This window comes from Sturnus vulgaris, chromosome 31 (assembly GCF_052056855.1).
Source record: "Sturnus vulgaris isolate bStuVul1 chromosome 31, bStuVul1.hap1, whole genome shotgun sequence".
Taxonomy (NCBI): domain Eukaryota; kingdom Metazoa; phylum Chordata; class Aves; order Passeriformes; family Sturnidae; genus Sturnus; species Sturnus vulgaris.
In genome coordinates, this window is record NC_142273.1 from 1,723,977 (window position 1) to 1,738,597 (window position 14,621).

Below are 14,621 nucleotides of genomic sequence, written 5' to 3' on the forward strand. Positions count from 1 at the left end.
TCATGACCCAAACAAACGTCCAATGCTTGCTGTTGGGAACCAGAGTGGGGCTGTCCTGGGGGGGCTGCCCCTCTCTGCAGATGAGGTTCCTACTCAAGTCTCCAAGCTGGCCTTTAATAAAATCTTCAGTTCCAATAACCTTTATATATATATATATATATACACATATATATATACATATACATATATATTAAAAAAAAAAGCTTGATGTAGCAGTTCTAGTTTAAAATGAATAGAAGTATTTCGGCCCCTGTTTTATTTTGATTTTTCCCTGTTCCCTGCTTCCCGCTGTACCCCCCACCGACTCCATATTTTGATGTAGCAACTTTGGAAGAAAGAAAAAACAGGCGCTGTAAATGCACCGAGAGCTACCTCTGCCTCGAGCGGGGGCTGCAGGGAACTCGGGGGGCTCGGGCCTCTCCCTGGCCCCGTGGGGCACCCAGAGAGGGGCAGCCTGGGCCCTGCCTGTTGGCATCCATGGGGAGCCCGGTTGCGGGGCTTAAACAACAAATTTGCGTAATTTTTTTTTTCTCTCTTTTTAAATATATGTATATATATAAAAATCTTAAAAAAAAAAATAAAAACAAAAAACAAGAAAAATGCCCATGACCTTAACTATTTGCTCTGACTTGTATCTTCCTTGATAGGTGACTAAAAATGGCTTGTTGGTCTAATTCACCAGCAATAACGATAACTAAAGACAGCCCCCTCCTCCTGCACCCATCCCTTTTTTTGCAGCGCCCACCGAGCCGGCTCCTTGCACTTCTCCCCTTCCCTCCCACCACGAGGGTGCCCTTGTTGCAGTGCGAACCAGCTGGACTGAACCTCGCTGGCTTCAGCTGCCCCCACGATCCTTGGCAGGCTTTTGGGATAACCCCTCGGGGTGCTGAAGTGATGGGGACACCCCGCTTGTGCGTGGGCCGGAGGGGAGGCAGGTGGACCTGGGACCCGACACACCCAACCGCGTCTTCCTCCCTCTGGACTGGGAGCAGCCGGAGCCTTGGGGGAAGCCTGGTCCGTGACAGCTCCGTCCTGCCCGGTCACATCGCGCCAGGGCGGGGACGGGCTCCTGCGAGCGCTCACAGGACACGGGCACCCCCCGAGGGCGGCTGATGCCAACGGGTGCCAGCGCTGGTTTCCACTCGCCCGGCTGGGGAGTGGGGAGCTCCTCGGGGCTGGCATCAGCCCGTGGGGCCGGTGGAGCCAGGGCGGGGACGGAGCTGAGCCGTGCCGTGCCGGATGCCCATGGTGGTGGTGGCGATGCTTTGCGAGGCAGAGACACGCGGGCACAAGCCGTGGCACCCAGGGCAGGTGCCCAAAAGCCGGGGCTGGGAGCAGAGAGGGAGCAGAGCTGCGCTGGAAGGCGCTGGGCTGCTGCCAGGACGTGTCCAGGTCCTGACAGGATCAGCAGGATCAGCCCCTGGGGCTGGCAGGATGTGTCCAGGTCCTGGCAGGATCAGCAGGATCAGTCCCTGGGGCTGCCAGGATGTGTCCAGGTCCTGGCAGGATCAGCAGGATCAGTCCCTGGGGCTGCCAGGATGTGTCCAGGTCCTGGCAGGATCAGCAGGATCAGTCCCTGGGGCTGGCAGGACGTGTCCAGGTCCTGGCAGGATCAGCAGGATCAGCCCCTGGGGGATGGATGGAGCGGCTGTAGCGCGGTGCCAGCCCAGCTCAGCGCTGGGATTTCCACGCGTGTTTTTGCCAAAATTGCCCCGAATTCGGCACTGGCTGCCAACAAGGAGCGGGGACCTTGGCGCTGTGCTGGATTTGGGACAACCTGTGACCTTTCCTTGTGGATGTGACCTCCCGGGCGGAGCCGAGCCGTGCCAGGGCTGTGGGAGCCAGGGCTCCCCGGTCCCGGCACGGCGGGGAGATGGCACCGGGGTGTCGCGATGGTGTCGCGTCCCCAGAACTGCGGCCTCGGGCGGGGACAGCGACACCGACCAGGGACGGTGCGGGGGAGCGGGTGACAAAACATAACAAAGGGAAACGGAGGGATAAAGTAATATCATGCTGTGATGTCATCCTCATCGACATAAATTATATAGAGAATAGTGTGTATAATAATGCATAATAAAAGAAAGAAGAAAGAACCAAAATTGGATTTATAGTTAATGAGGAGATACTATAAAAATATCTTGTCCTAGCTCCCATTTGCAAAAGTATTTTTCAGCTGGAGGGATATCTATTATTTTTTTCTCTTTTCTTTCTTTCTTAAAAAAATAATAATCTTCATACATACAAAGGCTCAGACTGTTAATATTGTTAACCTCTGAAATCAAAATACTCCAACCTGTTTTGTTTGGTGTTTGAAGGGTTTATTTTGATGCATTTCCTGGTGTTTTTTAAAGAGAGAGAGAGGAGGGAAAAAAAGATTAAGATTTTAAAATTAGAACATTTCTTTATAATTTAATATTCTATTTTAATAAATGCATTTATTACATGTAAATGTAGCAAGGAACTGGGCTAATAAAAATACTTTTTATTAGGTAATTTATTATAAGAAAAAAGGATATTTTATTTTATGATAAAGTGATCCTTAAAAGTTTAGAAGGTTTAGAATATATGTAGGTTAAAAAATACATTTGTATCCAGAGTATTGCTTAAAAAGTGTTTTTAATATATGTTTCCTTTTTCGTGTGTGCGTGTGTGTATGTAAAGGTGATAGTTATGGTGCAGATAGCCCTTTCCACAAATAAGAAATTAACACAGTTGGATGTATTTAAACAAAGAAAAAAGAAAAAAAAAGATTAAAAAAAGGTAATTAAAAGCAGATAAGTAGAAGAGAAAAACCACTATAAACCCAAGCCTGTGCCCCCATCCTATGGCTGCTCCATCTGGGAATCCCCTTGGGAAGGGTTGAGGTCTGGGTGGGCTTTGGCTCGGGGCTGGCTCTGGGGCAGTTTTTGGGCAGCATCACCCCGTGCTGGCCCTGGGAGCCCTGGCCCTGCTGTGGCCCAGCCCTTCCTGGGCACCCTGAGCACCCCGGGGTCCAACCTGACCCGACTCAGCCCAGCACCCAGGCGGGCTCTGGGGAGCAGAGTTTGCTCCTGCTGTGGCTCCCTGGGACAGGGGCTTGTGGAGAGCTGGGTGTGCACAAAGCAAAGCTGGCACTGCCCATCTCCCCACCCTCCTCCTCCTCCTCCTCCTTGCCAGCACTGATCCCATCCCAGGGAGCCAGAGGGGTTTTGTCTTTGATCTGGTTGCAGAGAGCCCAGAGTAATGTGAGCATTTCTGGTCCTTTCCACACCTTGCTGGGCAGGACCGATGGCACTGCTGGCACTGGCAGCTGGACACGCTCTGGGGGCTCTGGATTCCTGCTGGCTGCTCACTGTCTGCTGCCTCCCTTCAGGCTTTGGCTCTGTCTCTTCCTGTGCTGGGCAGGTTGCAGGGACAGGAGGGTTTGGTCCCAGTGTTGAGGCCAGGCATGATCTTGAGAACATCCGTGGTCATTCCTTTGGAGCTTGTGCCAGGCCAGAGCTGGTGCCAGGGTGCTTTGAGCCCGCACAGAGCTCCCAGCCAGCTCCAGCCCAGCCTAGACGGGAACAGGTCACCCCATCTGCTCCCCCAAGCCAGTGTGGGCACAGCTCCTGCAAGACAGCGATTGCAGGGACAGCCAGAGCAATGGGAGTGCCCAGGCTGGGTTCTGAGCTTCCTTGAATCCAGGAAAGCACTTCAGCATGCGCTTGGCTCCAGCCCATCCTGAAGTGTTTGACAGGGTCTTGTCCCAGGGGCTGCTTTAGGGACACGCTGAGCAGCCCTGTGGGCTGGGCAGTGGGGGAAGTCTGTCCCACCCACACCCCAAACCCAGCCCACGCCCCGCTCCCCCTCCCAAAGCAGCAGGAAGACGGGGTGATGCTTCTGCTCTGTTGCCTTTCAAAGAAGCATTTTAAAATAAGTTGTTTTTTTTCCTGTTTGTTTGTTTGTTTTTAACCAAAAATGAGAAGAAAAAAAAATAAGGTTTGCGTTAATGGGTATTAAAAAATGTTAATAATAATAAACACTCAAATTTATTTCATATAATCCTAGAGTAAAGATTAAAAAAAAATTAACTAGTGCAAATAGTAGATGCTATCCATATTGTTTAATCTATAGTAGATCCAAGTGATCCCAGACAGAGCAGAATGTAAAATAAACTTGTGAACATGATCATTGTTAACTTCCCCAGGAACTTCATCTTTTTTTGGTACTATTTTTCTGAAGCAAACAAATAAATGACCGAAAGCCTAACAAAATAATGACCACCAACTGGTACCTTCTGTCAATCAAAGTCCTGAAGTTATTTTTATAGAGGGGGGAAAAAAAAGACAAAAAAAAAAGGGTCTAATAATATGTATTTTTTTAAAAAGATACGTTTGGGGGCTTATGTTGCTTTTTAAATAAAAATAGACAGATTTGGCTAGTCATGGAACAAAATAAGGAAGTTTTAGGCCATTAATTTTTGCCTTATTCTGACTTCCAGCCTTGGGCTTGGAGCAGAAAATTGCAGAAAAATGTTCAAAGTTGCTGTTACTTTCCTTGGGCTGTTCTTGGTTTTTGAACTTCTCCAAGCACCAAAGGTGTGGGAAGATGCCGGGATGGGCAGGTGGAACCATCCCAGGTGGGAAGGAGAAGGAAAGGAAGATTGGGTGATCTCCCCTCTGTAAGGTGACAGACAGAGCTCGAAGGCAGCGAGGTGCTGGGTGGAGGCTCTGCCCTTGCACTGGGCAGTGTCAGGGCATTAGGGTTGGTTTGTTCCCTCTTTGTTTGTTTTCTTTCTTTTTCTTGGTTCTCTCTCTCCCCGGTTGCACCGGGAGACGCCGTGCGCCTCGGGATGAGCTCACTTGCTTAGCACGTGGCATCTTCCAGGAGATTTGCTTTGTTGGGTGTTTCTTTGCTTGGCCTTTAAACATCAGTTTTGAGCATTGGAGCTGCGGGTGAGATGTTTGGAACAGTCCCTGCTGGCCTGAGAGGGCCTTCTTGCAGCCACGATGGGCCATGACATCCCTGATCCCAGAGCTCTGCTTCCCAACAGCTGCCCCGACGCTGTTCTGCTCACAGGACAGGGACACTCATGGCACATGCCTGGTTTTTGGCTGCAGGAGCACAAAGGAGGCTGAAGGCTGTTCTCAGCCAGCACGGTGTGTTGTGCTCTGGATGGATCCTGAGCCCCTGCAGTGCCAAAAGTGGGAGCAAGGGCTCCTGGAGCCAGCAGCCCCGGGGCTGCTGCGATGGCAGACCCGCTCTGAGCACTGCAGGGCAGGGCAGCACAGCCCTGGCACCAGCACTGGGGCAGGACCTGGCCCATGCCCCTGCCAGCTGCTCCATTCATTCCAGAGACAGGCCAGCACTTCTCCCTGGAGTACTGGTGATGCTTTTCACTGCACCAAAATCTCTGCTTAAAGGAGAGAACTCAGGAACATCCAAGAGGCAACGCTGTCATTAGCAAAGCCAAGTGCCACAAAGAAAACACCCTTGGAAGTTGGTTCCCTCTGGGTTTAGCCTTTGCTCCTCTCCTCTGTGTTGTGGCTCAGCCGTAGCAAACCCCTGGATCTCCTGCAGCTTGGGAGCATCCACACTTGCCTTGGAGAAGCGCGGTGGCCGCCCCTTGCTCCGGGGGGCTGGGGCAGCCTTTACCAGCATTCATCACTCAGCAAAGCCATGCAATAGGTCAGGACAGGAATGAAGACAGTTCTCATTCGGTTTCTGCGTATAAATAGCACTGTGAATCTGAGATCCCTCCCCGGGACCCTCCTGGCACGCTGGGGCGTTTCGGGAAGCAGGGCACGATGGCTCCTGCACCTCTGGGGGGGTTCATGCTCGGTGGAATCAAGCGCCTGCTCCTTCCCTGCCGGGGTGGCGAGGCGGCCTGTTTGCTCTTTCCGTTTTGTTTTACCTCATTTTTTTTATTTGATACTTGAAGAAGCGTCAGAGATGGACATTGTACAGTGGTGCCCTGGACTGGAGAGTGGATGCACTTTATGGTCACTTGTGTGCAGACAGTGGGTCCCATCCCACCTCTGCCGAGCCCCAGCAAGGTGTCCTTGGTGGCAGCAGAGCCAGAGTGGGCTGGTTCTTCCAAAACCCTTTCTAGGATGTTAGGGAGCAATCTCTGTGTTTTAGTGTGTGTTTTCACATCCTGTAGAAACTTGAAGACATGTTCTGCTGTCAGCTGACCTAGTGAAAAATTCGGCTGGAATTGTGCTAGGCAGACTTTGGTCTGGCTGTGCCGTGCCAGCAGGAGACAGCAGAGGCTGGGCAGCTCCTGTCTCCCTCCTGTGTGACTCCCCTGTTCCAATGGGTTACTCCCCTGGAATCTGGAGTCACTGCAGCCCTGGCAGGCTGCAGCATCCCCGCTGGATCTGCTCCAGCATCGCTTCAGGGCTGCTAATGGAGCAAATTGAAAGTCACCCCCAGTAAAGTGACACTAATGTAAAATCTGGAGTAGTTCCACTACTGTCTGTGTGAAAATGAAGTCCCCCTCCAATGGTGGCACCGGGTTGCTGACAGCAGGATGTGCTTTCTGGGCTTATGATGATGCTTTTGAAACAACTTGCAGAGAAAAGGAGCGGTGAGATGCAGCAGTGTGGTGTGGCTGTTGAGATCTGCTCTTGGCTCCCAAGAGCTGGGACACAAGACACAGGCACATGCTGTTGTGCTTACCTGTGAAACATCAGCATTCTTTTTTCCTTTTTCTTTATGAATTCTGTCCAAGATAATAATAAAAAAAAGGAAAAAAAAAAAAAAAAAGACCGGAGGCTGGATCCTGTTTTGCAGTATGGGATTTACTCCTGAGTTAGCAACCAGTGTTAAGCAAACATGAAAGGCAATGGGCACGAGGGCTGGCAGATCCCAGACTGGCAGGTCTAGAGCCAGCTCTGATCCCAGCCCCAGGCAAGCCAAGGAAATCCCCAGGGATGCCCAGAGCAGCCCCCAGGCATCCGACTTAGAAGTCGGGAGCCTGTGGGGTTGCAGAGGATTTCCTCTGGCTCTGCCCTGGTATCAAAGAGATCCAGGCTCCAGCTTGCTGCTGTTGGGACTCTGGCAGAGCAGCTCAGTGGGATTCCCCACACGAGACTAAAAGGAAGCCCAAGGCACAGGGTCCCTGCAGCAGCTGATCTCACTGATACTCACCCGGGGCAGCACAGCCCTGCCCTGCCCTTCACAGCTTTGCTTGCACAGCATCACTTTGGCTTCCTCTCATCCTCGCTTCAGATAATGTACAAGTTGTTGTGTATCTGCTTTCCCTTGGTCTGGGCACTGTTGCACAGTCCTGCTCCACGGTACTCCCACCTCGTGCTGAGCCAGCTGGCCACAGAGTCACCCGTGCCGACTGTGTGGCCCTTCCATTGAAAGTCCATTCCCTGTTATTTTGTGTTTGCTTTATTTTTTTTTTTCTTCCCTCTTTTCTTTTAACATCATAGGAAACCTGTAGTCGGGATTGTTACTATTGGAAACCGATCACATGTTCCATCCAGGTATTTTCATCTCTCTGGCAAAAATAAAGGCCTGAGAGAGAGATATAACCGAACATAGAAGTAGAGTTAGGCTTGTTGTCTGAGTTTTGAGGCATATAGTATAATGGGAGAAGGAAAAAAATTAAAATAAAATAAAATTAAAATAATGATGTTGCACAACTTGTAGAAAACAAAGAAGGGAAAGGGTTAATGTATTAAATGTGCTAAATTACATTAAGAACTTAATTTTATTAAAGTATTATTACTTAAGAAACTTGGTATCTGCTCTTGGTTTTTGTCTGTTCACACTTTAGGAGGGGCCAGGAGCAGTGGTTGGGAACAAGGCCCTGCTGGGCTGAGTTCCAGGGCAGTGGGGCTGGACCTCCCTCTGCCACCCCTCCTGCATCGCCCACCAGTCCCATGGTTTTGGCAGCACCTCTTGGGGTTCATTAAAGCACTTGTGAGATGCTGAGCCTCCTGGGGCAGCTGCTTCTCCCAGTGCTGCTGCTAGCAGGTCCCATGTCCATGAACTACCCCGTGCCACATGTCACCCTTCCCACTTCTTCATCCCAGCAGAAAACATCCGAAAATTGGAAACCCTGGAACAAAAGTGAGTTACCCAGCCCAAAAGCGTCTCCATGAGTCTAAACAAACTCCCCGTCCCGCGTGTCCAATGGCAGTGAGGCCCAAGGGACACTTGGCTCAGCCCTGTCCCTTTGCAGAGCAGCATCCATCCCCCTCACACCCACCTCTCCAGCCCGTGGGGCTGACATCACCTCTTGGCACCGTGTTTTGGTGTGGGCAGATGGTGTGGGAGGAGATGGTGCTTGGCAGCTCCAGCTGGTCTGCGTGTTGCCAGGGCTTTGCCAGCTGAGGTGGGCATGGGGTAAAGCACAGCCCGCGGGGCAGTGGCCACCATTCACCCCTGGGGACAGCCCCCAGCTGTATCAGACCCAGGGTATGACAGAGGATGGGTCTGGCCAGCTCAGGGATGAGGCTGCCTCTGGAGAGGGCAGTGCCACAGTGTAGGGACACAGTGCCAGAGCCAAGGTGAAGGTGCTGCACAGGGGATGGATAAAAAGGGACACCCATAGGGTGTGGTCACTTCTGTGCATCCCTGCATCCGCTGTGCCAGCAGCAGGATCCCACCTGAATTTCAAGCTCTCCCCTCTGGCCTCCCAGCAGGACACCCCCTTGCCCAGGCTACAGTCATAGCTTCCTCCCAGCCCTCCTCCTCCTCACTCTTCACTGCCTGTGGATGCTTCCCAGCTGCCCCATGTGGGGCTGGCACTGCTCTTGCCTCAAGGAAAGACCTGGCAGAGAGAGAAAAGGCTTCAACAGCAGCTTTATTTGGGGATTTTGCCTCGATTTCTATTTCAGTGATAAATCATGTCCCAAGGGAGAGCCCTGGCCCACATCCTACTGGCACAGCCAAATGAGATGCAGAGACTGGGGGCAGCTGTGGAGAGAAAGAGATCCCCCAAAACCAACACTGTGACAGGGGCCACACTCCCAGTTCTGGGTCAGGCTTTCCCTTGACTGACACCTGCCAATCACCCCTGACAGCAGCACAGGGCTCAGCACAGTCTGTCCCAGCACCTTGGGTGATGCCCACCCTGGGGGGTGGCCGCTGTCCCCCATGCAGGGGACAAGGCCACTGTCATCCCAGCAATGCAGCAGACACTCCATGCAGTGGTGGTGTGCCCCCAGGCTGGGCCATGCAGCCACCAGCCACAGGGGCCAAACACTGGAGCAGGGAAGGGCCAAGCCGTGCTGGGGCTCCCCACACGTGCAGAGGGACCATGTGCCCACCCTCAGCACCTCAGCCCCCCAAAACCTTGCTCCCCCCTTGTCCCCTCCTCAGGGCTTCCCAAAGGACAAGGTCGCCCAGGCCCTGCTCCCATCTCTTTCCATGGAAGAGTCACAGCTTTTCCCTTTGCTGGGGTCATGCCACAGGGTGGGGGTCACAACACAAAAGCAGCATCACCCCCACACCCCACCCCGGATGGCCCCAGCAGCACCCACAGGCACTCCCAGCTCTCGGTGCTGCAGGGACAGGGCTGGGCACAATTGGCCACATCACTGCGGGTTTCACCAGGCGGGAGAAGGATGCACCCAGTGGTGTCCCCCTCCACACCCATCCCACAGGGCTGCACACAGGGCGTCACCAAACAGGGACTCTCCATGTTTGGGCTTGTTCAGTGCCACCCAGTCACCCAGTGACTGTGCCTGCAGGGCTAAAGGGAGCAGGGACACAGGGGATGGCATGCTCCCAACCTTGGGGAGAGAGGGGAGACACCCTGATCCTTTGGCTCCCCCCTCTGTTTTTGTTGGTCCTTCATAAACACATGGAGCAGCACACGAGCAGGATGATGGTGCACACAAAAGCAGCCACCAGCCTGCCCTGCTCGGGGAGCTGTGGTGGGCAGAGGTAGAGGGTGAGACATGATGCCACCAAGTGCTGGGTGGTGGGGGGTCAAAGTGGGGGCACCCCAGGGCTCAGATGTTCTGGCAGCAGGGTGCCTGCCGGCCCTCCTGCTGCGTGGGCAGCACCCGGATGGGCTCGATGGTGCTGGAGGGGCCAAACTCGGACTCTGGCTGGCCCGTGATCTGCCTCTGGGACACGATGCGGTAGATCTCTGCCAGCAGAGAGAGGAGAGGTGAAAAAATTCTTTAGGTAAGTACTTCACTGGGGGATCTGCTCCCTCCACAAACTCACAGCTCCAGGGGTGCAAATGCCCACCTCTCCCCATCCAGGGGAGCAGGATTCCAGCCCAGATCCCACCCAGTACAGCCAAGCCCCCAGGGCTGTCTCCTGATAGGACACGCTGTCCAAAGCCATCTCTATTCCTGTCCCTCCCTTGCCTGGTTGCCCCTTACCTGAGAGGATGTTGTGGAAAGCTGTCTCCACATTGGTGGAGTCCAGAGCAGATGTCTCAAGGAAGGACAGCCCGTTCTTCTCTGCAAGAACAGTGTGAGCTCAGGTGGGTGCCATGAACTCTGGCCAGGTGGGATGGCACTGGAGCAGATGGGGGAAGATACCTGCGAAGCTCCTGGCCTCATCGGTGGGCACAGCCCGCAGGTGCCGCAGGTCACTCTTGTTGCCCACCAGCATGATGACAATGTTGGCATCAGCGTGGTCCTGCAGCTCCTTCAGCCAGCGCTCTGCATTCTCATACGTCAGGTACTTGGCGATGTCATAGACGAGCAGAGCTCCCACTGCCCCCCGGTAGTACCTGGGGACAGTGAGGGGACAGGGTCACAGCAGGGCCCCAGGCAAGGGCCACAGGTTGGGAGCAAGGAAACTCACGCTGAGGTGATGGCCCGGTACCGCTCCTGCCCGGCCGTGTCCCAGATCTGAGCCTTCACCGTCTTGTTGTCCACCTGGATGCTCCTCGTGGCAAACTCCACCCCGATGGTGCTCTTGCTCTCCAGGTTGAACTCATTGCGGGTGAAGCGTGAGAGGAGGTTGCTCTTCCCCACCCCCGAGTCCCCAATGAGTACAACTGGGGGGCACAAAGACAGTGTCAGCTCCCCCAGCCACCCAGCAATGCCACCCTTCCCACGGCCTGGCAGGGATGGGAATCTCCCCATCTGTTCCCCCCCATCCAGACCCCACCTCCATCTCATCCACGAGAAGCTGACAGGTGAGGGGTGAAGCAGAGCAGGACCAGCTGCCTCCACTCCTCCCAGCAGCATCACTGCTGCCTTTAAACACTCCTTGAGAAAATCCCTGCCCTCACTGGGAAGTTGCCAGAAGTTTCTGTCCCTGGGGATGCACCATATGCACTGATGTCCCAAAATGGGACAGAAAACCAGGGTCAGGACCTGTGTGGGGAGAGCCAGGCCAGAGGCCAGGCAGAACTGGGGCTCCTCTTGCCAACCCTGTGTGTCCTCCTTGAAAGGAAGCATCCTCCTCTGCTGCTGCTGGTCCAGCCCATGAGCTGGGAAGTCCCTGGGTGTGGGTTAAATGCATTTTCTGCCTGTCCCAGATCTGACTGGTTCCTGTAAAACCTGGTGAAACAGGCTCTGAGGAGCTTTATCACACACCTCCCCAGTCAAGTTTGTTGAGTTTATGACTCAACAGGTTTTTGGTTTTATTTTTTAAGTTATTTTTAATTCCCTCACTGCCAATCCCGTTCATTCCCCAGGTGTACTCAGACACTTCACCCACCTGTGGGACATGTGTCCCCACCAGGGTTGGACAAGAACACGGCTGAACCATCCAGTGACCACGGCAGTGAGGACACAGGAACAGCAGCATCAGCAAGGGGCCACTGGGATGCCACACACTGCAGGAGCCTCAGCAAGGCACAGCTACACCCAGTCAAGGCTCAGCAGCCACCATCCTGCAAGGATGCTGCCCCATGTCCTGGATAACCCCTTTCCACCAGCTCCAGCTTATAGACATGACTCCCCTGCATGGTGCAAAGCCTCCAACAGCGCAGCCATCCCATCCCAAAACCCTCAGTGTAGGGCAGCCAACAATCAGCCTGCTAAGTGGAGCAGCTCTCTAGGATCACTGAGGGAAGCTGGCAATCACTGTGTCAGGACAGCCAGAGAATGAAGGAAGGGCAGCTCCTCCACAGCATCACAGAACGGTTTGGGTAGATGGGACTGTAAAGCCCATCTTGTTCCACCAGCCCAGATTGCTCCAAGCCCTGTCCAACCTGGCCTTGGACACTTCCAGGGATCCAGGGGCAGCCACAGTTTCTCTGGCACCCTGCGCCAGGGCCTCCCCACCCTCACCGCCAAGAATTCCTTCCCAATATCCCATCTAACCCTGCCCTCTGGCAACAGGAAGCCATTTCCCCTGTCCTGGCACTCCAGGGCTTTGTCCAAAGTCCCTCTTCAGCTCCCTTGAAGCCCCTTTAGGCACTGGAAGGGGCTCTGAAGTTTCCCCAGAGCCTTTTCTTCTACAAACTGAATATCCCCAGCTCTCTCAGCCTGGCTCCAGCCCTTGGAGCATCTCTGTGGCCTCCTCGGCTTCTTCCAGGAGCTTCACATCTTTCCTGTGCTGGGGGCTCCCAGGCTGGAGGCAGCTCTGCAGGGGGGTCTCACCAAAGTGGAGCAGAGTGGCAGAACCCTCCTCTTTTGCCTGGCTGCTTCTCAGCTGCTGCCCACTGCACGGAGGTCTGAGAGGACCAGAACAGCCTGGACAAGACAGGAAATGCAGGCCAGTGGCAAGGCAGGTTCATTACCACTTTCTGAGCTTCTACGTTTTGATCTGAGCTCTGCTTTTTACCAACAACAGGAAATTGCTGCTTCCCCATCTCAACGGCCACATTCCCCATCCATGGCAGGCTCCAGAAGGCTTTGGACCACACCAGGGATGCAGGGTGGGTGGTGCAGGGGATGATGAGCCCCATGTCCCTGAGCTTGACTGGCTTGAGGAGCTGGAGCAGCACCCTCTACTCCAGGCACAAAAGCATTTGACATATTCTGTCCTCACTGCCTCCAAACAGCCTCAGCACACCACGTCTCACTGCAGGGATGGGAACAGCTGGGAGCTCCACACAGGGCCCCAAGGAAGGGTCTCAGGAGCAGCCATGCCCAGAGCTGCTCCTCAGCCACACTGAGCCCCTCCAGCAGTATCAGGGCCTTGCACAGCTGGAATGTGCATTGTGCTTTACAACTGAGGCTCCCATTTCAGGGGAACTCGGGATAATGCTGCTTCCAGCTGTGACAATCTCCCTTTTCTCAAGGAGGAGGCTGGGCTCACAGAGCTGTTGGACCTTGGGAGCACTAGCCCAGCTCCATGCCCCCGGACAATGCATTCCCCTTTGACTTGGCTTTGGAAGGGATGAGCTGCCCTTGCATTGAAAGCTGAGTTCTCCTATTCTTTAAGAACTCCAGAGACCACCGTGAGGCCCAGGAGGGGAATGAAGAGCCTGTTGTGAGCTGCTCCAGCCCTGACTCCTGTAGGATGCCCAGGGATGGACAGACACAGGAGGACCCTGTGCTGAAGCCCCCTCAGAGTCACACAGCACCGGGTGGGAAGCACAGAACGGAGCAGCTGGGAGAGCTCCTGCCTGGATCATACTTGAGGCACCACTTAGCATCAGAGTTTCCTCCATACCAGGTGCCAGACTAACTCCAGGGAGGAGGATTTTCCTGGGCAGTGGCCAGGGGAGGTGTGCAGGGAGCCAGGGGCTACCAGCACATTGCTGGCTGGAATTACGTCGTGTCGGTGGCTAGAATTACTCGGGGCCTTGCGGGCAGGCCTGTGTGGGTAGGCTGACTCACAGCCATCCACCGGTGAGCTCACACCCTGGATTTTATAGCTCAGGAGCCTGTGGCATTGCCAAGATGTCCCTTTGCTTCCCCAGCACCTGCTTTGGCCACAGCAGACGGCAGGAAAGCCTGGCATGCACAGGGATGGGGATGCTGGGCTCCCACTGGCAGAAACTCCAACGCTGTGTCTCCAAGAGGCTGTCCCTGTCCCCCAGCCCCCGTGCACAGCAGTGAGGTCAGAGCATAACCAGCATTGGGATGGACAAGCCTGGAGCTTCTCCCTCCACTGCAGCTGGGGAGCAGCACGGATTTCTCTCCAGCTCCCAGATGTGCTCCCCTCACCCAGTGCCGCAGAGTGGAGCACCCACGGGTGCTCAGAGTCCCACGGACCATCGTTCCCTCCCACCCCCGGGACCAGCAGCCTGCCATGGCCATAGCCACCCCTCCAGGACTCGAGCTGCAGCCTCCTCCCGCAGCAGGGAAGAGCTGCTGTAACGAGCATCGGGACCACAAACCACCAGCCTAGCGCTAGCCAACTCTCCGACCACTTTAGCACTTCAGCCCCAGCTTCACCAGCATCCACCCTCCTCCCCAGCACAGTGGAACACCACCATAAACCCCCCCACCCCGTCCCGAGAACTGGGAGCTGAGTGTTACATCCCAGTCCAAGCCCCAGCTCCCAGTGCCACGCCGAGGGGGCTGCGTGGAGCAGGCGTGGCCGGGCAGCACACCCACCTTTGAAGAGATAATCGTACTCATCGTCCTTGCCCCGCATCTCGCCCAGCACCACAGCCCCACTCTCACTGGGCCAACTGGGATTTCCGGGCCTTATCCAGCCCTGGCAGGGGCTGTCCCCCGCCACCCATTGGTGGCCACAGCCTTTCCTGCTCCACACCCATTGGCGGCCGGGGCTGCCCGTCAGCGCTCAGGTGTGCTCACCTACGCCAGGTA

General features: G+C 54.6%; 1 protein-coding gene across 1 annotated transcript; it reads right to left on the reverse strand.

Moving 5' to 3' along the window:
• Positions 1 to 8,770: 8,770 nt before the first annotated feature.
• On the reverse strand, positions 8,771 to 14,505 carry LOC106861142 (ras-related protein Rab-11A-like). Its single transcript, XM_014889368.2, has 5 exons — positions 14,406 to 14,505; positions 10,747 to 10,942; positions 10,479 to 10,672; positions 10,317 to 10,397; positions 8,771 to 10,075 (listed from the first exon to the last, which is right to left on the reverse strand). Exons 1-5 carry the CDS (start codon positions 14,443 to 14,445, stop codon positions 9,936 to 9,938), a joined length of 651 nt encoding a protein of 216 aa, XP_014744854.1. The 5' UTR covers positions 14,446 to 14,505; the 3' UTR covers positions 8,771 to 9,935.
• Between the last annotated feature and the right edge of the window lie 116 nt (positions 14,506 to 14,621).

Coding starts and splice junctions, on each gene's coding strand:
- LOC106861142 (XM_014889368.2), bottom strand. CDS start 14,445: ATGCGGGGCAAGGACGATGAGTACGATTATCTCTTCAAAG. Junction 10,943..14,405: donor GTACGATTATCTCTTCAAAG/GTGGGTGTGCTG, acceptor TGTGCCCCCCAG/TTGTACTCATTGGGGACTCG. Junction 10,076..10,316: donor TTTCCACAACATCCTCTCAG/GTAAGGGGCAAC, acceptor CTCTGCTGGCAG/AGATCTACCGCATCGTGTCC.